Genomic DNA, 26,429 nt, shown 5'->3' on the forward strand with positions numbered 1-26,429 from the left:
GAGTGGCAGAAAGCAGTCTGCAGCATACCCCCATGTCCGTGAGTTATGTGAATAGAAAGCATTTGATGGTAGACACCATGGCCAAAAAATGCCAAACACGTCGAAGCAAGAAAATAAAAATAATAGAGTAATATGAGAGTGGCACAAAATTTATCTTCCTATTAGCTTTTCAAAATTAAAAAACTAAAGTGCCCAAGGAATACAGGTCATGAAGAGTTAGAAGGAGCTTAATTGTTCAGGTGTTTTTGCCTACTTCAATCTGCTGGAACTTCTGAGAAAGGGGCTATGCCTAAGCCTAAAGCGGAGTATTTCAGGGATAGATTGAGTATTTCAGGGATAGATTGAGAATCGAGAACTTCAAGAGTTCGGAAGGTTGGCTATACTAATTCAAAGCACGAAAGCATTATCTCCTGTCATAATTGCTGGTGATGCCTGTGATGTAAACCCAAAGTCGTGGAAGAAAGGACTCCGATCCTAAGTATCTTAAGAAGTATTCTCCGCATTATATAACGTAGACGAAACGGAACTCTTTTACACCCTACTCCCCGACAAAACCCTTGCAGTACGAGATATTTCTTGCAATGATGCTTTTAGAGGTACGTAGTGCGCCTTAGTGATGGTGTAGGATGCACGCTACTATGATACACTCAGCGTGTTGAGCGTGAATTGTCCGGATGGACGTATTTATTCTTTCTTGCTGTTACAAGTAATAATCACGATCACAATGTACTATTCACAAGGGTGAACTAGTCGCAACAGTGGTCGAAGTCCTACTGGTGCTCTCTTCTGTCACCTGGGCGGCCGACCATCCCATGGTGGCCGCTGGAAGAACTCACAGAACAACCGACTCTCGTTTGGCGCCATGTTGTATGCATTCAGCACCGCCACAGATGGCATATGTGAAGAGCTAATGCTGTGCTTTTAGTTTATCTAATTAAAAAAATTCTGCATTCCTTTTTCATGTTTCTCAGTCATTATTGAGAATGTTAAATCAATAAATTCATACTCATAAGTTTTGTTGGCCTTAGGGTCCATCAGATGCGTATGCCTTTCCGTTTCTTTGTCGTAGATATTACCCATTTGTGTTATATTCGTCGCAGTTTCTTGCAGCTTGCTTTTGTTTTACTTCAGTGACATCAGAATAATATCTGCATTATAGTTTTTCGTGAAATAATATCACGTTAATATCTTTTCCTATATTACCAATTTTAATTCAAATCGTTTTTACTGCGGTGCCATGGTACACTCAGTGTATTATTTCAATGACGTCGCGAGCGTAGCACTAAAATAGGATCTTTTTTTTAAACAACGGCAATTTTAATCACATCATTTTTCATGCTTAGCAAACTTTTTGCGGTAGATAATGAAGATATTGCATTAGATGATAGGCAAAGTCTTCCAAGGCAGGATCGTTCTACAGCCTTCCACTGTTTTCGTCTGTAGAAATGAATGCTAAATACTATTTCCCATATCTACCACTTAACGTACAAGAACTATAAACATACACCAATGGAAGAATTTGAGACATTAAATAACTGCGATACAGTTTTATCAATTATTGTTTGAATTTACAGTGGAAAATACCAAAATAATAGAATGATCACGTAAATGCACCAATTAACTACATTGAAAAATGGCTTCATCAGTTGTGCATTGGCATAATGATTGACAAAGCAATGCTTTGCATGATTTTTATTCAGTATGGCGCTTGTAATTTGTTTGAATTGTTGTTATTAAAGTGAGGAAATTTAGTGACGCAAAAAAACATCGCCTTTCATCTGGATTTGTGCTTACGTTTATCGGATACAAATTTCTCTGTCGCCGCACCACTCTTGTTCCTGTATAAGTGTTCACAATAGCTGTATATTGACTATTATGTGCTCCACCTCTGGTATAGCGACAATTGGCTATAGTGAGTGTTTATTTGAGCACCGTGGGGTCTCGTTTTATCAAGGTTGCACCGTATTATAATTATGTGGAATATGAATAATATTGTCTAAATTGTGAATGAATGGCATTTAAGTAAATTCCACTGTTTTAAATTTTTTACAAAAAAATGGAATTTTCTTAAAAGTCTATCATTTGTGATGGAATAGTTTCACCAAATCTTATTGGGAAAATATATTTGTTTTTTTAAATCTTTCTTCATATCTATATTTGCTCTATTTCTATATAATCTATTCCCTTTTTACCCAGTGAAAGTATTCCGGGCGTGCTGTATCCATGTAGTAATGTCATGAGCATCAAGGAAGGAGACAAAGCTGGTGGCAAAAAGAATGTCAAGAACAACTCCATTCATGATATAGGTAGTGTCGACCGAAGCAAGCTCGGTAAGAGTCGTATCATATGCTGCACCCTCATCTCTGCAGGGAAGTAAGTGCAATCTATTGATATTTTTCTACTTATTTTTTCTGTGAATTATTCTTAACCTTCTGTCTTGAAATTTCATTTGGTGGTTTATCGCATATTAGAACTCATGGTACTCACAAGGTCCAGCCTAATTTTTATAATTGGATTACTTGTTAAATGGCACTTAGGGCCTCGTGATGGTGTCCTTTGAGGGATGATTCCATTTTTGGGAACAGGAATTGGTCTGCTGGTGTGGAGTCAGTATTGTGAGGGGGTTGTCCGAAAAGTCGGGGTCTTCTTCAATTCATTGCAGAAGGTCTTTGCAAGGGTAGACTTGCCTCTGCTTTTCGGTGATAACCCTGCACACTGTCATCTTGTAAATGCCGAATGCATCTAGGACTATGGGCACACTTAAGCGATGGTCTGAAATTAGCACTGCCCTCACACATTGTATGTTGTCATTGGTTCTTGAGGTAGATGGCTTGCCATCAATGGCTCATCCTCCCTACTCTCTTAACAGTCTTTGAAGAGCTTGTGTCCCTTGAAATTGCAGTTTGTGACATGGGCAATTCCACAAAACGGTAAACCTCAACACTATTTTTTTTTTAAATTTCAAACCGCTATGTATTATACATTTTTGGAAAGCTAAAAGTAGCAGTTATAAAGTTCTAGTATTTGTTTTAGGAAATTTTTCCACAATAAAAATATATGGTACTTTGTTTTTCAATTTTATTTAGTGTTTTTCTAGTTGGTTTGTGCAATAAAGTCATATTACTATAAATGGAATAAAAAAGAAAAATCATATCAAACCAAAGTTAATGTTTTTGGTTGATTAAGGAACCAAATAAAACATTCTTGCCATTTACAACTTTTTAACTCTCTTAGTTACCATGACAGAGTAGTTTAACTTTGAGTTACGATTCGTTCTACGTCCGACACCAAAAAAGGAGTTTTAGTTTTATAGCAGTCACACTTTTTGTAATGGATTATATGTCAAAATGTTCCTAGAAAACTGGTCTTTCAAGTGATATAACTCACAATTAATTTTAATACTTTTAAGTAAATGAAACATTGAAAAACAATGAGAATGTTTGTACAAATTCTACGTCCGACACCATGGAACTGCCCACATGCTTTCATCCTTGAACACTTGGGGAATCATGCCTAAGGTCTCTGTACCTGATTTCTACAGTTCAACTCAAATTTTGATGGTTTAACAGTTAAATTGTACACTGCATGTTGTGCTTGCATTATGTCCCTGGACAAATGTCCTCTAAAAACGTGATGTAGCCTGAAAAAGATGCTCTTGACACTTGGTCTGTCTTGAAGTTTACCCCTTGAGCACAGCATAGCACAGCTCACTTGCACAGCTAAATAGTCTCCTTAGGAAAACAAAATGTTCTTATCAGTTTTTATGCAAAGCCTATTCTATTTTTTCAATTTTAATTGTTCCAGCTTAGTTCCAATTGAGTTCCAGGCTCCCCATAGGCTTGGAAAGTGTGAGAAAAATGTATACACCCATGTCTCGTATAGCGCAATTTCGATATAGTGCAAATTCGTTCCTCGGGGAAACATTGCAACGCAGTGTAGCCTAATCAAAAATTTTAAACGCTCTCGTGATAAAACGTGAACTTGCGCTAAGTACAAACGTAATTTCTATCAATTTACGCATATTAATATTATTTCTTGCCTCAAATCTTCTTTTTTGTTTATATATTAATCGAAATTCATTGCTGTGCAATAGCCAAAAGTATTACTCGTCATTGGGTCCAGATAGCCGGCCTACCGAAGATTTATCTCGTCTCCTTAACAGAATGATAATAAATAATTTAGATCGTTAATTAAGCGTGGGGCTAGTGGAAATGAGTTTTTTTTTCAGCAATACGGTTTGAGACGTATTTTTGCCATCGTAGGTTACCGGGCGATTGACTTCCAGGTAGAGGGTCGCTAAAGCCTTCAAGGTCATCGGTATTCACGGGGGAGAAATGGAGCGGTGGCCGAGTTGCGCATGAATAGCATCAACACATAAAAGGGTCCGCTATAGAGTCTCAAACACAATGGCTTCGTTCCCTCCCCGCAGTCATAGGCCTTCTGCGTCTCAGGAATACAGTTCAGCAGAAGAAGGTGATTTAGATAGAGCCATACAGAGTAAAAACCAAGAACCATAAGAAGAAAAACCATAAACCTAGAAGAGGACTTGAGAGAGGTCAATTGCTTTGAAAATGGAGAGCGTCAAAGCGATATTGCGTGGAAGTTTAAACTCACGATGCCTTATTTTGAATAAAGACGAAGCTAAAATATCAGTGACCTCAGCCGCACCAACTTCAACCAAGCGGTCTACACATACGGAAAGTTCATGGTGAATCAGTACAAAAAGACGAGAGTGGTAATCGCTCCGAGACATTTAGTGAAAGCGGTTGGTTCCAGAATTTAAACGGCAAGCAGGTATTTTCAGTGCGGCGATATCAGGTGAATATGCAAGTGTTGATAGCGCAGCCACCACAACATTTTCTGATGAACTCCAAGCTGTTATTGAAAGTGGCTCCTTTCCCCCTCAACTAGATCTAGTGTTGACGAGACGATATTCTTTTGGAAAAGAATGCATTCTCGTTCATTCATTTTCAGGGAAGGAAAACTTGGGTCAGGTTTCAAGGCATTTAAAGACTGTTTCACGTAGCTGTTTAATGACTCGGAGGACTTCAAATTAAAATGATTTATCATTCATAAACTCCGCTAGCTATGAAATGGCATTTAAAGTAGCATTTTCCTGTCATTTCGATGAGCTACAAAAGGGCCTGGGTGACACAACAGTTGTTTTTAGACTAGTTTGAAAAATCGTCAACTGCCGGCAACGCATTACGATCCCCTGAGATAGCAGATGTTAGCCCACCCGCACGACAGGATGGAATTTCGAAAGCACGTAAGAATTTTTTTTAACGTGAATAAAAGTCTTTGAATGCGTGAATACTATCTTTAAAGATGTTTTAAACTATAAATATTTATAGAAATAATGTTTTCTAAGGCTTTTTATGGGAATATAGATGTTTTAGAGGACATTCAATACCAAAGACCTATGCTACCAGGAACGCATCCCTATCTTCCCTATGTTAAAACGCTCTCGTATAACGCAAATTCGTATAGTGCAAAGACCCCAAGGAACGCATCCCTTGCGCTATACGAGACATGGGTGTAGTTAGGTGTAGTGGAGCTGGTGGTAGCCTCGACCAATTCCCTTGGCTAGCTGAGATTATATTTGATATTCCTATTTGAAATTCATTTATTATTTCATTGGTATTGACTAGACCTTTTAAGACTTCATGTACAAAGAGTGATTCATGATACACCCTTAAATTCTCTGAAGTCAACAAACTAAATTTATTATTATACTAAAACCCTATAAAATTGAAAAAAAATTTTATTGCATGATGGAAGTAAATCCTGTGCACCTTTGATATCCTTCAAAAAAGTGCAATTTACAATGCTGAGAAATGCTTGCATTAAGCTTTTTTGCTTCCGACATTCTTGATTTCACCTCCAGGTTGTCACATGGCTGGATTGGAAATGGCACTGTGACCCATGTGTTCATCGATGAGTGTGGACAGGCAGTGGAACCAGAGGCAGTTGCTGCTGTGGCAGGTCTTTTGTGCCATAAAGTGCCGTCCAAAAACAAGAAGAAAAGCAAAAAGAATGGTGTGAATGATGCTGAAAGCCAGGGATTGCTTGTACTGGCCGGTGATCCTCTTCAATTGGGGCCAGTATGTGCATCTGATGGTGCTTCTAAAATGGGCCTGGGTGAGTTTAATTTGTAATATTCTTTCTCTTTAAATCCATTGGCTCACTTTACCATTTTCTCTTTTCTTCAATACTTGTTAAAGCCTGAATCACACGATCATTTTTTTTCGTCGCGAAAGTGATCACTATCGAGATCACTTTTCCCGTCGCGAAAAGCAATCACTCTGGTGATCATTTTTCTGAATCACACGGTCACTCCCGCCGTCGCTTTTCGCATCATTTCCGATATCACAGCTCGTTGTCATGGGACCCACGTCACGAAATTATATATAGCGTGTTTGTTTATTTATGTCGTTCCCACAATTGTCAAACGTTGCGCTGCAATCGCTCCATAGGGGAATGCGTTCTGATTGGCTGATATGGGGTTTTAGTGACGGTTTTAGCGACGGAAAAAGCAACCAGACGAGTGATGAACAAAGTGATGGGAATCCTCATCGCGATCGCGAAAAACAATTGCCGGCGACGATCATTTTGCGCAGTGATCGCGATAGTGATCACTTTCGCGACGAAAAAAAATGATCGTGTGATTCAGGCTTAAGTTGGCTTCACAGAATTGTCTAGTAAGGAACTACTGTATTTGATGGCTTATAAGACACACCTTTTTTTCCAAAGTAATAGCTTTAAAAAATCACCTCCGTCTTATATCTGAAGATTCAACCTCCATGGGTTAATATTCAATACTGACTCCATTTTATTTACTAATATATATTCTATGTATACTAGATTGTATATATTTTATAGGATCAAGCTTGTTCTATATTTCGCTTTGATTTATGCAATAGTATAAGATCTGAAAGGAACAAACTTAAGCTGTTGGGGTGCTGTGCCTTGGCGTGGACTTTTTTCTTGTGCGTGGCATACAGAAATGAGGGTACATGTTATATGCCGTCAATTATGGTAACTATTTATTTTGTCACACTTGGAGCCACAAGTATACGTGTACAATGCTAGAGATGCAGGCTACGAGCTTGTAATGAGTGTTCATACACTGGAAATTCCAGTGACCAAATGCATTGTACAGTGGATCCCAAGTAAAGCAAAGTTAAGGGATTGTAAACAGAGTTGGTGGATGAACGGTTTTTACCTATCAAAACGAAGTTCCAAAATAATTTCAAATAAATATACTGTGGAAAAGATAATATTCTAACAATTCTCAATCGTCCAACCTCAGGGACACCTCTCCTTAAACCTTAAAACACATTACAAATGCCCCATGCGAAACAATCATTGCACCTATTTGCTCGATCATGTTCAACAACTTGTGAGGACTTGTACTTCAATCTAATCGGTCCACCAGGAAAACTTCCGATCATTCAACTGATCTCCCCAGCAAGGAACGACCACTGCACTAGATCAGATCCCAGGGAGGGGGATACAATGTGCAAAGCAATGGATATTACAGTGCATTAGTTTTATTGATTTTGAAGCAATGGGAAGATTTTTGTTTTTAAAAATGACCACAATATGTATTTGCTATTAGTAAGGGTTTGGAATCAATTTTTCTTCAATGGGCTTCTAGCTTTTGTTAAATCTTTATTTAACTAGGTCTTAATATAATTATGCCTTAATTTTATTAAGCCTTTATTAATCATTCAAGTATTTAATAATGTTCTAGAAATATGTACACATTTTGAGTAATGTAAGCACATTTTTAGGACTTTATTTATACAGTTATTGTGTTTTGCTAGTGATTTGATATTATTTTCCCATTTCAGGTATGTCATTACTGGAACGTCTTATGAAAAGATGTGCTCTTTACCAAAGAAAAAATGATGCATACAACCCTCTCTTTATAACCAAGCTAGTGCGGAATTTCCGATCCCATCCAGATATTCTGCTTTTACCAAATGAACTTTTCTATGACAATGAACTGGAGGTAAGCACTCATATCATTCCCAAAATATATCATTAGTAATATTAAATTAATAGTAATATTAACCTAATGTAACAATATCTATGTAATTATTTATTTCATTCTCTTCAATTTTAGAGAGCACAAAATGTTCAATTTGCATAATTATCTATGTCAATGTAATTGATTACAAATAAGGAATAGATGGGTATGGGTAACTTTCACTAGCAACACAGATGGGAGGGGTAAACCTGACTAAAAGTGTAAATTTCATCATGTCACATACTACTGGCAATCCATTACATGAATATTTACATAATACTTTTATATTTCACCGGTACTCGTGCCTCATTTGATCAAAGAGATTTTACTCATTAGATTGGATCATATTCTTTATGGCATCCAGTGGCAGATCTAGGGGGGAGGGAGGGTGAAACTAAGGGGTCTATGGGCACCCGTTGGGTTGAAACACATCCACTAGATAAAATCGAAATTTTTGGTGGTTGCCACTTTGAACAATAGCATTTAATTATATCTTTCGATATATTTACTATTTTAACGAATTTAAATACTAATAGCTCTAAACTTAGAGCTTATTTTTAGGGATGTGCGAGTAGTACTTTTTGATTTCAAGTTGAGTATCAAGTCGTTGAAAACTACTCGGGAGTATTGAGTCAAGTCGAGTATGGTGATTTCTGGACCAGGAAATATAACTATGCATGCTCCAACATATTCTCATTTTTCTAATCCCCTTGTAAATTTTTTATTCTAAATATTTAGACTGATCTAAAAATGAGAAAATAATGAGAAACGTTGATGTTAATTGCATCAGAATTACGAGATGAATGAAAATTAATGTCTCTTGCTCAGTTCAATATGCATGATTGAAATGAATTTACCTCTAGTGATATGTCTTCAATTAGTTAACACGTTGCGTACGGATGGCGAGAATTCTCGTCATTTTTTTCCCGAACGTTCCGGATGGATGATGACGATTCTCGTCATTTAGGCGCGTTAACCTAAACAATTTTAAAGCGTTCAATACGCATTCGTTAGCACGTTTTCAGTTGTTGTTCGTTATTCATAATGAATTGATGCATCATAACGTTTGATTGGGTAAAGTTATATTCTAAGCATTAGCTTTTTAACCATGTTTAAACCAAAGGCATTACGCCCTAACAGGCACATATTTCCAATCTCAACACCTCCACCCAGAATTCCTAGGAATTTAAATACCCCGGTACGCAAAGTGTTAATATATGTATCCTAACTGCTCAGAAGAGCCCTCTGTAAAGGCATTTACACAATTGTAATAAAGATTATATACTGTAATGGTTCACCATCGGTCACCCGGATGAAGGCCACGAAAACCACCCATAAGTGATAAACCACCTTCCTGACTATTTGCCACCAAGGATGATTTACCAAAAGATTTATTTTAATGAAGTAAATGCGGGGGATTCCCGTTTGCAGTTTACCTTGTGGTGAAGAGATCCTAAGTAAAAATAGGGCGAGTGACGACTCGGTGGCAGGTAAGGGTGAAGAAACAGGTTTCGTAGGGACACCAAAGAATAACAAGGAACTTTCATTCAACATCAATCATAAATATATTCAAGATTCAGAATACCTTACATGAAACTTTACCCTGATAAGTGAAAATGATAGGGTGAGTGATGAGTGAATAGATTATACAATTTGCAATTTAACTTACAATATTTTTAAAAAAATTATTTAAACAGAAACCATTACTGCACTTAGTTACACATTCAACATTTGGGAGATAATAAATTCTGTGTCTGCAATACATCTAACTTCCGCTGCTGTTTAATTCAGAGCATACATAATAATGAGGTTGAAGACAAATCACTGAGGCCTTGGTGAGGTCGCACTCAAGCCGCCTTGAAAATTGCGTATTGCTGCAGACAATTGGGGGCAATTGGGTATCCAATTTACACTAGATAGAACGGTAATTTTGCTCTCACCCCCACTACTGCTGGGAGGTTACCCCCCACTTAACCTCTCCCTTGTCCCTATCCTGCATCCATCAGGAATTAATATTTTTTTGTATAATTCTACTTAGTGTGCTAATACCTTTACTAGTATTATATTATTATATACTATTTTTATATACTTTTATTATATTATATTATTATTACTATACGAATATTGCGATCAAAAATATCATGGTGGTAAAATATCCATCCAAATTTTTTTTTTTCATTTTCTTGTTTTTTCCTCTAGGCCCATGCAAATGTGATGCAGGATCCACTTTGCAGGCCATTTTCTGTCCACTTCCATAGTGTTCTTGGAGGAGACGAGAGGGAAGGCTCCTCACCAAGGTTAGTTTACATCTACATCTACATACTATCCCGCAAGCCGCCTAAAAAGACATGTGTCAGGGATTGTGCAAAAAATCCACAGAGGAAAAATCATTTGCCTTGACCGGGATTCGAAACCGGATCCCTCGATTTCCGGCCGAGTGCTTTAGCCAGTTAAGCTACCGAGGCGTCAATCTCCTCTGTGGATATTTGACGCCTCGACGTGACGAAATTGACGCCTCGGTAGCTTAACTGGCTAAAGCACTCGGCCGGAAATCGAGGGATCCGGGTTCGAATCCCGGTCAAGGCGAATGATTTTTCCTCTGTGGATTTTTCGCACAATTTGTGCATTGCGGGTGACTCCATAAAAGTTATCACCGTGGCTAGTTCCGGTTTGCTGAAACATGTGTCAGGGGTTGTTAGGACACCAGTTGTTTACATAAAAAAAGCAAATGCTCAAACAAAATTGTGACTAGCATTTATTAAAGTCCTTTATGGTTTGGGGGAAAAATGAATTCCCATATCTGTCCGTTCGGCAAAATATATCTCTTAATTTATTGCTTATGTCGGACCTGGAAATATAGTGGGGCTCTAAGATGATGTTCTCCGTGTTGCATTTTAAGACTTAGAGTTTATTCATTCTTGGCATTAACTGCTTTGTTACAACTGTGAATGTTTTAATTACTACTGCCAGAAATGCTTAGAGTGATTCTAGAAAGTAAAAGTAATTGTATTCATTGTTATGTATTGTAATACAGGCGGTCCTCGACTTTCGTACACTCGACTTTCGTACAATTCGCACTTTCGTACGTTCAAAATTGACACCTTTTACTCGACTTTCGTACGCTAAATTCGGACTTTCGGACGCTGGTCTGTAATTTTTTTTAAATTCCCGCTATGTTTATTGCGCATCCCAACATTCAATTGTTTCAAATTGCAGTATCGGCAGTATATGCGAACAATATGAACGTATATAATGAAGGGAATTGTTGGTAATTGACTCTGATCTAGGTGATTTATTTGGGAGAGAGACTGCCTGCTATAGGCTCCTTTATCAAGAGAAGAGGAAAGCCTTCATTGAAGATATTTTTCAGAAGAAGTTGACTAGACATCATCGAATAGCTTTCAATAAAACTAGTAAGACCTTCTTTCTAATTGTGTTTTTTCGTTTGAGTGCTGTTTAATTCATGTAAACCTTCAGCAACGATATTGCACGACATATCACCCGGATTCCGTTTGTCTTTTGTCTTTTTTGAATAACATGCGGAATATACGCGATCACGAATGTCACCTGCCAAACATCGAATTTTGGTGTAAAAATTAAAAGGTATCCAGAGTGCGGGTTCAACGAATACATTTTTTTATGCTACTTGATATGTCCTTTTATTTATAGTGGACGTAATAAGTGGAATGTCAACTTAAATGCCAAGAGGAAGTTTCACTCGATAGCCAACGGAGTTCTTGTTTTGTAAACTTTTATTTGCATTTTCTGCGTATTTTCGAAATAAATTATATGATTTGAGGAGTTTTATTAATATATTATTAAAATTAAGTCAATTGAAATGAATTCCGTGAAAAAAAAGGTTTTAGTACGTAAATTCCGCTCTTTTGGAACGTAACCCCTAATTAGTATGGAAGTCAATGGTTCGACTTTCGTACAATTCGACTTTCGTACAAGTTTTCGGGAACGCATTGTGTACGAAAGTCGGGGACCGCCTGTAATAATATGTTGAATACGGAGGCAACAAAGGGATAAAACATTATGTTTTGGTGCTCACTATGGTGAGTGTTGAAATTTTGTGTAGTGATGATCTCTTACGTCTTTAACACATTCAGTGTGGAGCACGTCAATTGATGTGGTCCTGTCCAAGCCGAGATACAGAGCATGTCAATTGACATGCTCTGCTGGTCAGGCTGGGAGCCCTTTCTCCGCTTCCGTACATGACTAATATCCACTTCCGAGTCTTCCGATTGCGTGTATGGCCTTCAGCAAGCTTCCCTCTTTTGAACCGTGTGCGCCATTTGTAAAAAGCAGTATTTGAACGGAAGTTGTGGCGCGGAAACTTCCCTCTATTTTTCCAGCCTTTATATCAAATCACCAACCTGTCTGTTTGTTTGTCTGGTACAAATCTTGTAACTCAAATTTGACTCACTTCCTGTGAAGCAAAAACGCTGAAATTTTGCACACTTCTTCATTTCCGATGGCAATACAAGAAAATATAACTTTTTCTCTCCAACCCCCCTTTAACCACCCCCCAGTCAACCTATAGCCCCCCAAAACATGTTTTTGATCTAAGAAGTTCCAAATGGTCGATTTTCGTGTTTTGCGACCACAGTAAAAGTTATCCACCATAAAATTAGCTAATTATGATCTTCATATATTTATTAACAATTGTAAGGTTTTGTAAATGTTTGAATATTGTTTTACCGTTACATAAAACGTACGGGGTGGCATTTTTAACATAGGGGTAGGCATTTAAAAGCATAGGGGTGGCATTTTGAAACATAGGGGGCTTACCATTCACTGAAAATTTAATAAATATAGTGACTTTTTTAATATGTCACTTTTGGTTTTTCGGGGTCACTGAGTTTTTTTTGCTTTGTGTCATATATAAACGTTGCTCATCCCCTGTAATCTAAATATAAAGGCTGGTTTTAAAAAAAAAAATTTGTATAAGAGCTTATTCTTTCTTATTTTAACGGCCGATTTTGACGACTTAAGCGAAATCATGCCCGCATTGAATGTGTTAGGTACTACTGTAGTGGCTGTATTCAATCTAATCTCAAATCATTTCATCTTAACTGAAATTTAGGGATACTTATGTCCTAGCTTGAGGCAAACAGTCTGTGATATTCTATCTAATTGTTTAATTATGATCAATTATGTGTAATGACTTTTTAGGGTTTATAATGCATTTGCATGTTTGTGAAAGTGGGAATTAAAGGACCAAAATGGCAGCAATACTCCTCATGGCACACCCATAGTCAGATGATAGAGGTGTTTATATCCACGGTGATAAATTTGCTAGCAGGTTAGGAATGAAAAGTTCCTTTGTCTTTGCAGTTACTTCAACTTGCAGGAGGTTGAGGTTGTTCTGAAGTATATCAAGCAGCTACTTTCTTTGAAAGGTGCTTCAAAAGTTACTGAGAAAGATATTGGAGTTCTTTCACCATATACAAGACAGGTCAGTGGTTTTCTTTTACTTTTGAGCCAATTGTAATAATAATTTATTCGTTCGTATGGACAAATTTTTAAAGTAGTATGGAACATGTCACTATGCCTACTTACAGGCATAACCATAGATGATTATATAATCAATAAATGTACTCGGGGGGAAAAGTACCCCAATAGCATTTGTGCTTCCATTATCGTGCTGCTTGAATATTGGGTTCCTTCCTGGCGGTATGTCACTCATAGGAATGAGATGAGGGAAATTCAAATACAGTCTTTTTTCTGCTACCAAAGTGAAGTAACATCACCTGCCCATCTGCTGCAAGCGCAAATCTCCCCTTCCCTCAGAATCCCTTGAGAAAGTGACCAGCATCGCTCAGGAAACCTTGGAGCTACTCAAACATTGACATGGCAAAACTGCTTGAAATATTTTTAATTGCCATGATGACCAATTGTAAAAGCCTTTATAAAGAGATATTGAAATGTTATGAGTTAATAATGTAGACTTATATTCATTATCATACAATTCAATGTTTTTGTCCTGGGAATGTTAATGGGAGAATATAGTGGTGGGATTTTTACCTTCGGCAGCATGCTATTTTCCTGTGATGCATTAGCATGTAGGGCAAAAACAGGCCAATGGGTGGTATATGGATAAATAAAAGTTTAAATTACTGCAAATGTCATGATGATTCTTTTTGTTTTCCTGCTTCTTATTGAGAAAAATCATTTGCTCAGCATATACTCAACGCTATATCATGATTCAAAAGGTACCTCTTTAGTATATGTTGGTGTATTTGGTGTTCGTCCTGTATTCTACTTTTTAACTGTTCATCTAGAAGATGTACCCAGGATATATTTGGATCACTCCTATGGCACTAGCTTTTGAATTATTTTTTCACCTATATTTTAAAAGGATTAATGTGTTTTAATGGGCAGGAATTAATATTTAAAAAAAAATAGAAATTCTAGGTAAAAATGAAAGCATGAAAAACTGAACATCAGTGTGGTGAGAACTATTCTGATCTGATGGAGCTGATTAGTGGCATTATGGTGTTGATTACTATATGTGTATAATTACTTGGATTATATCCTATTAGAAGAATGCAAGTACGTACTATGAATCAGAATAGAAAACAAAGTGTCTAAATGCGATTGTATGTGTAAAAATGTGGCATAAAACAATTAAAAATTTTTATCCTTCAATTTATTTTTTTATCTTTTACCTTAATTAAATGTTTACTGTCTTTGATGACAATATTTGTCAGTGTTTCCTTGCTGGTAAACGTTATTTCCATGCATTTGGTAATGTGCGTTATATTTTATTTGAATCCAACCAGGTTCACAAGCTGAAGCAGGCTCTCCGGAAAAAGAACTGGACTGATATTGAAGTAGGTTCAACTGAAATATATCAAGGACGAGAGAAGAGGATCATGATAATTTCCACTGTTCGTTCAGCAAAGAGTTCCATTGAAGTGGACTCGCACTATCGGATGGGGTTCTTGACTGATCCGAAGGTAAGTTTGTTTGTTGCTGATTTTTATTTCTTGATTGAAAATGTGGGGGCATCCGTGAACACGTTCCCTGCCGCAGACTTTTAAGGCCGTTTTACACGGTGCATGGAATTGCACAATCTGACGTACGTGCGAAGGCGCAATCAAAATTGCATCGTGTAAAGCGGTGAATTGTTAGAACACATGCGTGGATGCGAGATGGCAAAATAACCCCTGTTCTAATTTCGTTCATACATTTGCGCAATTCCACGCCATTTTAGAAATTAATGCAGCTCTAACGTGCGCAATTCCGTGCCCCGTGTAAAACGGCCTTTTGACGAATTCGCCCATTGTGCCGACGTGTTATTCTACTTTCTTTTGTTTTAATACTTGGATCCTTTCCGTTTGAGTTTTTGTGTGAATTCGTCCACGCCGCGTCGGTCACGTCATATAAGCGGCACTGAAGTAGCTATGACCGACGGCGTGCTGTGGGCGGCCAAAAGAAAGGCTCATTCATCGGCCATAATGACCGAAACGGCGTGGAGATGTAGCACATATTTCGGTCATTATGACCGACGCGGCGCTGAACGTGTTAATTACGTGATGCTTCTAGGGGGATTAGGGGGTAGAGCTCAGTCTCACCCAATCTCACGTGGGTGAGAGGGGGGGATCCTGGCAAGTCTTATGCATTTTGCACTCTCTCATGAATGAGATAATAGGGAAGGGGGAGGGGGTTGATCCAAATCTCACAATATCTCACCCAAGGGGTCCAAAAATCACCAAAATCACCTGGTGTAATTTTGCTGTTCATGATGTAAAAAATTACTTATGAATGTATGCCACATGATGCACCATGATATTTGGTATGACGTTTAGTGACCCACTGCTGGTCAGTTATTCATGGTATATTATGATGCTTGCTGATGTTGACTTTTATTAATCTAAATCAATGTATGAAAGCCAATATTACCAAGTGTCATCATTTCACAAGAATGGTGTGACCAGCAGTTATTCATGAAATGTTGGGCCAAGTCTTCTTGTGCAATAGGTGGCATGCACCTGTATGTCAATTTTTGTTACAGATTTTTTAGCTTTGTATTCTGGTACCCAGAAATTATACTGATCCCTGTATTACCATTTTTTGCTGTTGATGAATAAAATATTTTATTTTTCAGCGCTTCAATGTGGCACTCACCCGAGCTATGGCAAGGCTCATTATTATTGGTGATCCATATGTTTTGAGCAGGAATAAAAACTGGATGTCTGTGATTGACTTAGCGCAAACGCATAAAACATTTGTGGGAGCTCCTTATATTCCTAGGGATGACAATTTTGTGAAACGTCTTCATTCCTTGTTCAAACAGATGACTATCAAAGACGAATGAATTATGGTGCTTGTATGTCAGTGTTCTGTCCACTGCAAACAATGAACAAGTTTTTTGCATTTATGTACAAATTTGATGATAAATCAGTGATAATCAAATGCAAATCAATGTTCCTTTGTTCTTTACCTTGTATTTGGTTATAGTTCTATTTTTTAGAGAACATCATTCAACACTTATAAGATTGTTGTATTTTTTGGTTGTTTATTGATATATTAATCAGTGTTACCAAATGCAGGATATCTTTGTAAAATGGTAATTCAAATTAATGTCCATGACCATTGTATATTTAGACTCAAGTGCTTTCATTTTACAAAAAAATGTCAATGATGCCTCCAATTGATTTCTCTTAAAAAATAACAAAGTTTACTTTCATATTCTACCTATTGAGTAGGTTTTTGTGGTGTTTCTTTCTGATTTAATTTAATAGAATATGGCGGTCCGCTATCAGAGTTCGATGCTTTTCAATCGTGTTGTTGAAAATTGTTGAAAAAATGAAGTCCATTTTGAAAGCATCCATATTTCTAGCACATGGTTGTGTAATGGCATGCTACTTAAAAGCAACTACTTTTTATCCAGGTATTATGTATAATTATAGATTCCACTGTGCATATTGACAATATTGCCAATTAACTCTGCGAAGATATTTTTGGAGATGCAATTATTATTACACCTCTGTGCCTAGCTTATTTTTAGGTATTGTACTAATTTTAGCATATGAGACTTCAATCTAAAAATTACACAAAAATTGGCCATCCTGTATTTGGAATACTGTGACCCTAGAGAATAAGACTTGGCTCATGTAAATGAAAAGGCTGTGTGACCCATAATGGTTAAATTAGTCAAGAACTTAGTGTTCTTGTTATTCTACTAGTTCTCAGTCTAAATATTTTTTCTCAATTGTGTCTATTATGGCTGACCCAAGCTCTTATCGAGAATATTGATGTGACTTATTGTTAGTGGCTGTTGAATTAAAAAGCTTAACTTGCAAATGTAAGATATTTTTATGTGAATCTTTTATTAAGTATTAGAATTTAAAGCATATATTTCAAATTATTTTGCTAAAGGGCTAACTTTTTAAAACTTTTTATAAAGTTAAAAGTTTTTCTATAAATGTTATGAGAAATACCTGTTTTCCAATGACATTGTTTGAGCTGCTTTATGAGTATGCAATTAATGGGACTTATATGAACAATAAATTCTTAAGTTTGTATGTATAACCCGATTTTTTTCATTTCTTTAAATATAAGTATCATGAGTATTTCCCTTAATTTTTATTTGCCCCCAGTGCGAAAAATCCACAGGGAAAAAATCATTCGCCTTGACCGGGATTCGAACCCGGATCCCTCGATGTCCGGTATAGTCCACAAATTTCCACAGGGAAGAATGACGCCTCGGTAGCTTAACTGGCTAAAGCACTCGGCCGGAAATCGAGGGATCCGGGTTCGAATCCCGGTCAAGGCGAATGATTTTTTCTCTGTGGATTTTTCGCACAATTGTGCATTGCGGGTGACTCCCGTAAAGTTATCACCGTGGCTAGTCCCGGTATTCTTAAATTTGCCCCCAGGATTTCTGGACCCAATTTCGAGGGAGATTTGGGTAGATTATGTCATTTAAAATTAAAAAACTGAAAATTGGGAAAAGGTTGAATGAAATTGTGCGTTCTGAATAAAAAGTTATGTTATTCTTTAAAGGCAACATTTTCTGGTGAGTGATGCACATACATCAACAGCAATGAATTACCGACTCTCAGTCATTTCTTTATAATTTACAGTGATAATTTTCTAATTGGGAATTTAACATTTCTTCATTGCAACTAACTTCAATTGGACTGTGTTTCAGTTGACCAGTGTTAGTATCTTATCATCAGCAATCTCTCGAAATAAATGCTAATTTGGTCAATGGAGTAGCTGTACTTGTTTCTGTGGTAAACCTTTCAGTGCGTTATGTGATTAACTTGAATTGCTTCTGTTATGATAGCTAAATTTGATAAAACCTGGGTGATCTTGCCTTTGTTGTAGAATGATGAAAAAGAATTATTACATTATGAAGAATTATTAAAAATAATCGAGTTCTGAAATCCACCAATGGTAGATAAGACCCTGGAATCGATGGGATAGGGGTGTAAATAAATAAGAGTTGCTTGTCTAAGAAGTATCTTTAATCTCTTGGCCTGAAATCTGAAACCTTTAACCTGAAATCTTGGCTAGAGTTCTAGTGATATGATTCCCTACGTATAACAGAATAGTAGGTGACTAAAAGGATAATGAAGTCAGTGATCTCGATCTCTTGCTTGAAACTTGGTTGAAGTGCTTTCAGGTGGACAAATTATGAATCACTGCAGTAGTTCTTTCCAATGAAGTTGAGAAGAATGGTGTGACTGTGGATATTAAAATTAGTGGAGAAGTCAAAAAGCCTCTTTCTCATTTTAGAAGAGGGTTAATGGATGGATATACCATTTAATGGAAATTGTATATTTTCTGAATATTCATTAACCCGCCGTGACTCGCGCGGGGTGTCCCAGGCACCCCAGCGTCTTGTTTTGGTTAGAGTTCGTTTCGGGTCTGGTTTTATGGTCTCATCTTTTCAGTAGCTGAGTTTAGGGATATTTACTAGCTGTCCTGGAAAATTGGTTAGTTTCTTTCCGTTTTCGGCCGAGATCAGACGCTTTTGTGAAGACAGTGCGCATCCCGTCGGAGCGAAATTTTCGAGTGTTGGTTTCATGCTTGAATGTGTGCTGTAAACTTTTTTGCGTTTACTTGTTTTTGTGTTCATTGGATACTCTACTGAATACTGCCGCGAAGTATACTTCGTTCTTTTATTTGGTGAGTCTTTTCACTTACAATTATAAAATTTATCTTATTTTTACAATCATTATTTCGATACCTAATGCTTCATTACGTTTTATAAATTTTCAACGCTTATTTCACCATTATTTTTCGTTACTTCATTATTTCAAAGGAGACTATACGCAATATTTCTTTTATTCTTCCATTTTAGGGAAGAATTTCATCCCAAAATTCGTATAACTTTTTTCTCTCAGAAGTGATTGCTAGTGGGAAGCCTAGAAATTCTCTAGAGACCTCGAGGTAAGTTCATGTCATTTTCAATTTCTGATAAATGAAAAATTTAAATTTTAGGAATCACTGAAAATCATTCAGAAACTTATATAAACTATATTTTCCCTTAGATGACCTATTTACGATCAGAGAGGGACATAGAAACTGCTCTTCTGCTTTCCAGTGGACTATCCGAAGAGGAAGAATTTGATTCAGACAGTGAATTCTCTTCAGCTTCAGCACAGGAATCGGAGCACGACACATGTAGCGATCAGGACATCAGTGATTCAGAGACTGAGTATACAACTGTGACTAACGATAATTTTTTAACGGGCAAAGATCGAGTGACAAAATGGAGTACCTCTGAGCCACGACGTAATGTTCGAATACCAGTTCATAACATTGTATCTCAGGCAGCTGGCTTCAAGGGAAATAAGAATGATATAAATTCTCCGCTAGATTGTTTTGACATAATTTTTGATGAGAACATCTGTCACATAATTGTAAATAGTACAAATATCAAACTTGCAGAAAAGGCGCAAAATTATTCTCGAGAAAGAGATTCTAAGCCAACAGACGAATCTGAAATCAGATGTCTCATTGGTCTGCTTTTTTATTTAGGGGCAAACAAATCAGGTCGCCAGAACTTGAAAGATATGTGGGATCAAGATGGTTTGGGTGTGGAGATATTTAGGGCATCAATGAATTACCAGAGGTTTAAATTACTGCTTCAATGTCTAAGATTTGATGACATCAGAGACAGAGAAAATAGGAGAAAAACTGATAAATTGGCTCCGATAAGAAAGGTATTTGAAATGTTTATCCGTAAATTTGAACAATTGTACAACATCGGTGAGTTTGCTACAGTAGATGAGCAATTAGTTCCTTTTCGGGGTAGATGTTCTTTCCGCCAATATTTACCAAATAAACCCGCAAAGTACGGCATAAAAATATTTGCACTTGTAGATGCTACTGTGTATTACACGCAAAAAATGGAGGTTTACCTAGGTATTCAGCCAGATGGTCCTTTTAGAGTAGACAACAGCCCAAAGGAGGTTGTAAAAAGGATTGTCAGTCCAATTTTGGGAACGGGGAGGAACATTACAGTGGACAATTGGTTCATGAGTGTGCCACTTTTGGAAGATCTACTTCTAAGAAAACTTACTATTGTGGGGACCATTAGGAAGAATAAGGCAGAGCTTCCCCCTGAAATTGTTTTTGTCAAAAATAGAGATGAGTATAGTAGCATTTTTCTCTTCAGGAAAAATATGACTCTTGTGTCATATATTCCTAAAAAGAAGAAAAACGTCCTCATGATTTCGAATATGCACAGCGATATTAGCATTGATCCGACCACAGGTGAGAAAAAAAACCGGAAATGATATCCGTTTACAACTCTACGAAAGGTGGTGTAGATACGGTAGATGAAATGTGCGCTACCTATAGTGTTGCCAGAAACACAAGGAGATGGCCTATGGTGGTTTTTTATCATTTGATGAATACATTGGGCATCAATGCGTTCGTTATTTTCAGGAACCTACATCCTGAAATTAAGGCAAATAGAAGAACATTCCTCCGAGAAATTGCTAAAGGCTTAACAAAACATTTTATTGCCCAGAGAAGTACACAAAAAAACTTGCCAAAAGAATTTAGGAAAACGTTAGAGAAATACGGAGAGCCATCAATATCGGAGCCACAGGAAAAGCGGAGAAGAGGAAGTGGAAGGTGTGTAATTTGCCCCAGAGCCAAAGGCATAAAAACTAAATTGTTTTGTGAAATTTGTGAAAGGAATATGTGTGCATCGCACATGTTGAAAGTATGTAGTGAGTGCTTGGAAAATATTAAAAAATAGTTTCATGAAGGAATTCGTGTAAATGTTTTTTTCGTGTCATTCATCAGCCCTTCCAAATGTCAACTGAGGCTATACCAACTTGCTACAATTCGTAAATATTTTCTGTCTCATTTTACACATAATAATATCTAAAGTTGATCAAAATGCAACTATCCCATAGGAGCATATGAATATTGATCAATAATAGCGAGGATTTCGCAGGGAAATTTTTGTGGTAACTATCGTGATGTCTGCATGCACAAAGTAACGAAGACAAATCTTGTTTAGAGAAGTAAAAATTCATATTTGAATTGCCGAATGGAGAGCAAACTTCTCTTTTACTGGGATACAGAGACCACCAGAACAAAAGGATTTATTGCAGGGTAAACCTCTCAGCAAAGAGAGTAGGGAAGACCTTCACCCAGATCCTTTCCGGCCTAAGCCCAAAACATTTCCGAAATCCGAATGACCCTGACTCAGCTGCGTACAAAGGAAAGATAATCTTTCCCCCTCCGTCTACCGCCGCTTCATTTGTGAAACCTTTTTATTGCTTCCAGTCTTGGGTGCGTAGGGGGGTTTTCACACTTCTTGCTGCGGTATTTGCCATACCCTGTCCTTCCCCAAGCCTGGCGTGAGTCATGACGAAAATTCGAGATAATCGGTCATAACATGACATACTAGGGCACAATGAATGGCGTGAGTAAGAACCCGAGTAGGGGGTTCTTGTGCGTGAGAAATAAACAACGGAAGGAGTAGTCCAGATTTTCCGATCGTTGGTATAGTCTATCCAAACAGGGAAGGCGGGCAGAGATTAGGCACCGCTCGAGGTCCAACCATAGCTTCCTACCTGCCATCCGCCAAACAATAGCCGGGGTCTGGTAGACCGCTTTTGCTACAATTAGTCATGAATTGCACTCCACTCTGAAATATTACTGCATATAAATAAGCGTAATTTGTATTTTTTTTACAGTTTTGATTTCTACGTGTAATTTCATGAAAAAAGAGTGTAAACAGGACGGAGCTATGTCAAGTAGTTATGCAACACTTAGTGGTTTTTTTTTTGCAACCGCTATGTAAGTGTTACATAACTAATGGACGTAGCTCCGTCGTATAGAGACTCTTTCTTCATGAAATTACACGTAGAAATCAAAGACATAATAAAAAATTACATATCACGCTTACTTAATGAGATAATTTTTCCGAGTGGAGTGCGATTCGTGACTCATTATATCGAGCGTGATCGACTGGACTCCGGGTAATTTTTGGCTGACGGCAGGTACGCGGTTATCGTTGGGCCCTCGATCCATGCCAAATCTCTTACCCATTCTTCCTTATTTGAACAGACTACAGGTCCACCCTCGATTTCCGAAAAGATACAGCATTTCCAAGGCAAATTTAGAATTTATAGACTAGAAGATTATTCAGAATTTTCCCACTTGAAAGAGCCAGTGATTGAGATAAAATTCTTCAAAAATACTTTTCAGAATCATTATTAACAACTTAGAATACTATTTGATCGTTATAACAAATGTAAAAAACCCTTATCATCAAATCATTTCCATTAGCTCAAAAGCAGGCAAATCGCAAGACTCGCGGCCGGTTTTTCCATCAAATAATCAAAATTCAATTCATATAAAATATTGAAACGAAGTAACGTATAAAATTATTTAGCCAGGTAATGCAATTTGTTAATTTATGTGAACAAAATTATTATTGCTTTAATTAGAATACAGCCAGTATGTAAGAATGTTTACAAATTGTATCAACGTCCGCATCTTTTGTACTTCAAATTCTTTTGAAAATTAACAAAATTACAACAAAATATTCCTATGCAACAATTATTCATATCAAACAAACAAATATTATCAGGAGTTATGAAAGGATAGGTAAATAGCAAAAATTAAGGCAAAATACAATTAAACAATTGAAAAAAGCGAAAAAAACGAGTGGGGTGTCAGAAACACCCCACGCGAGCTCTCACGTTCGTATTTAGGGCGCGAGTCACGGCGGGTTAAGAATGAACTTAATCATACACATTCTTGATTAATATCACAGTAATTTCCAAAACAAGTAGGAACGTGCTTTCATTAAGAATCGTGATTAAAATAAATTGAGATAAGGGAAGATTACTTGATAAATTGCTTACAGTAATTGGTGTCAGTTCAATGATCATGACTGGATTATTCATATACAATAATAGGGCTCTGCACTTTGAATATTGGCTGTGTTTACTTTATATAAAAATATTGGAAAGAAAAGGATCAATCTGCTCTCATTTGTGAATACCGATTAAGAAAGCGACCGAACCCCTATGAAAAAATTGTATAAACCTGTTTCAAAATTTTATACAATTGCCATGGCAATGTATAAGATTGTATAAAATTTTGAAACAGGTTTATACATTTTTCTCATAGGGGAAGAGGCAAGAGTTATAAACCGTCTATGGAATGAAATTAGGCGATGCAGCCTGTTGGGACGAAGGAAAGAAGACCTTGGGGAAGAACTCCCTCTTGACGGTTTTTCTCATTTCCTGTTTATGATTAAGGCATTCGGTTGGGAAGTTTGAAATGTAAAATAAAAAGTTTAATTATTTATATATATTAAGTGTTTATAGTTTAAGCATGGTTCTTTCATCGTTTGAGTAAAGAACCCTGCTAGAGCTGCGAGTGCATATAAAGCCGCATGATACTAGCGCCACGCTAGTGAACTTTGTCGAAGTAGACTAAGGACGGGTCTTGTCTTTTCTTATCAAGTCTCGGAAGTGTGCGGCGCGATACGCATTTGTTCGTCAATGTGGTTTTCGTGAATTTCAATCTTTTGTATTCCTTGGAATAATTATATGATTATATGCGTTTTTAAATGTGCATTTCTTGGATATTTTCATCCAGATATTAATGAATACTGTCATAGAAGTTGACTAAAGTCCTGAATGATTTGCACTCTCTACTGTCGCACTAAAGAATGCGGTTTAGGCGTTATTTGTGTTACCCTTTAAAGGGCCCTAGGGTAATAGTCCTTTGTTGTTGTTATAACAAAGTATGCTAGTCTTTTCACTTAACCCCGAAGTCTATTAATGCATTGCATCGCTGGCCAAGTATGGGTAATGACTTCGATTCCGAAGGTCAATGCGCACGATAAATTCGCATGCAAGCGAAGGTTTTCCTTAGTTTATTGCTGCTGAGCGAAGCATGGCTTTAGCTGTTCCGCATATTCCGGTAACTATCGAGGAGGCGCACTTATATGACGGAGCATTGGCAGTTTTGAAGGAAATCAGACCTCTTTGGAAAAAGGAGAACATCGAATTTAAGGTAAGAGTTCCTATTTTTTTTATTTTTCACTCTACATTCGCGATTTGAAGACGTTCGTCAGTTTGTGGCTGTAGCTCTATGTTTTGCGTGTGCTCGCGTCTCATTCGTTTTCGATTTTAAGCTCAACATGCCTTCAGAACGTAGTTTGGACATTTTATAGTGATTTTTTTCTTCATTATACGATTTAAGTATAAGATTTCTTCCCATTGAGCAGAAGTCTTGTTTCCACATTTCCCCAGGATTAATCTAGTCTGGGAGGTTATGTGAACCCGTTATTGTTTCAATTGTAAATTGAATATGATTTTCATCAATAATCTCTAATTCGCGAACTTTGCTGCGAATTATGAGTGTCGAATTCGTACAGAGAGTAACGCGTGCCTCTAAATTGTTGATTCTTCGGTGATGAGGGAGTCGTATAGTCTGCTAAACATAACTGCCTGTCTAGCATTGAGTTCAACACTGCGTAAATGCACTCCCGCGGACTTCACGGGACAGTGTTATTCTTTAATGACGACGAATTTTTTAAATGTAATATTAATGGAGATTTTGATATAAGTATTTCTAATGAATGATTTCAGCTATTTTCTATGCTCTATCGAAGCAATTGATGAGGCAATGACATAGGTTTTCTTTTATTCTGTGGTCTTACTTTGTAATAGATCGGGCGATTATAGCTCGTCGAAGGCTCCTAGCCTCAAATATCTAAGAATTATGATGATGTAATTGCTATTTTAGATATTTTTTATGTTCTGGGGTTAATTTGTGCATGGGCATAGGTATCTATATTCGACGAAATTGTGTCCTAAAGCCTGTGCCAAATTTCATCGAGTTGGTTCCCATCCGGCGGTTTGCAGACCACAGGTGGTCCGCAAAAGCCCTCGAGGTTGGTCCATAAGAGGAATAAAAATTGGCCCGTGAAAGGGAATCTTGAAAGCGATATATGTTCTTTCGATGAGATGGGGACAGTATTGGTTTAAAAAAATATTTTTATAAAATTGCTGTCTAACCTTTGAATAACCTATAACTGAATGGTGTATGGCGGGTGTGGTCTGATCTTGATTTTATATCAGGCTGAGTGGTGCGCAGACATATACGGGTTGGGCAACAATGAGTTGACGGATGATCATTATATTCTCTAAATGCATTGTTCAGCGAGAGGGCGGCGCCTGTTCCATCATAGGCGCCTATGGACCCGGACGCCTTTTTCCGTTGGTCTCTCCGTGTAGCTGTTGGTTCGCTTCCCCTTTCGATTTCTTGCCTCGGCATCGCTAGTAGTATACAGGAATCCGCGCTCACTTCCGTACTTATCGTATCGGTGTTGGGTGTGGAACAATTTTAGCAGTCTCCGCAAAGTGTTACATTGAATCAAGTTTAACATATTGCTACTAAAATTTAGTAATAGTATACTCGCGAGTCAACCATAGCGGATGATTTTGCGACGGTTTTTTTACGTTCTCTGTAGGTTTGTGGAAAGGTGAAAATTATTTGGCCATTCCTTCTCTCCGTTTTTTCTCACGTTCAGTCGACCATTATCGCGCCGGTTGTTTTTTATTAAATCAAACATGAATTTTGTGCTCTGCATGCGCTTTGTGTAATCGTTTGTGACCGATATCCTGGGGAAAGGGAATTTAAAATTCATTTTTTATGCATATATTCTCCATAGCCGTTTCCAGAAACTAAATTTTCGAAGGTTCAATTCATTTCGAAGATTAATTTAATTCCAGGGGGACAACGCCATCACGTGGGAAGGGTTCATTTCACAAGCTTAAGATTGTTCTTAATGCTCGATCAAAAAAATCGGGGGATAGGTGAGGGCTAATTTGAGCTCTTGACCCCCCACCAGTGGCGCCGACTCCATGGGGCCTGAGGGCCG

At 37.4% G+C, this 26,429-nt stretch overlaps 2 protein-coding genes across 2 annotated transcripts in view; both read left to right on the forward strand.

Annotated features, from left to right (window-relative positions):
* LOC124162729 (putative helicase mov-10-B.1) overlaps positions 1 to 17,578 on the forward strand; it is a 65,490-nt gene extending 47,912 nt beyond the window's left edge. The window contains exons 13-19 of the mRNA XM_046539349.1: positions 2,197 to 2,373; positions 5,888 to 6,141; positions 7,857 to 8,017; positions 10,235 to 10,332; positions 13,376 to 13,496; positions 14,824 to 15,000; positions 16,152 to 17,578. Coding sequence (XP_046395305.1) covers positions 2,197 to 2,373; positions 5,888 to 6,141; positions 7,857 to 8,017; positions 10,235 to 10,332; positions 13,376 to 13,496; positions 14,824 to 15,000; positions 16,152 to 16,361 — 1,198 coding nt within the window. The 3' untranslated portion in view covers positions 16,362 to 17,578. The remainder of the gene's footprint in view (positions 1 to 2,196; positions 2,374 to 5,887; positions 6,142 to 7,856; positions 8,018 to 10,234; positions 10,333 to 13,375; positions 13,497 to 14,823; positions 15,001 to 16,151) is intronic.
* A 6,426-nt stretch (positions 17,579 to 24,004) lies between these two features.
* LOC124162000 (ethanolamine kinase) overlaps positions 24,005 to 26,429 on the forward strand; it is a 54,331-nt gene continuing 51,906 nt past the window's right edge. Inside the window, exon 1 of the mRNA XM_046538309.1 lies at positions 24,005 to 24,556. Coding sequence (XP_046394265.1) covers positions 24,437 to 24,556 — 120 coding nt within the window. The 5' untranslated portion in view covers positions 24,005 to 24,436. The remainder of the gene's footprint in view (positions 24,557 to 26,429) is intronic.

Source organism: Ischnura elegans, chromosome 7, assembly GCF_921293095.1.
Source record: "Ischnura elegans chromosome 7, ioIscEleg1.1, whole genome shotgun sequence".
Taxonomy (NCBI): Eukaryota; Metazoa; Arthropoda; class Insecta; order Odonata; family Coenagrionidae; genus Ischnura; species Ischnura elegans.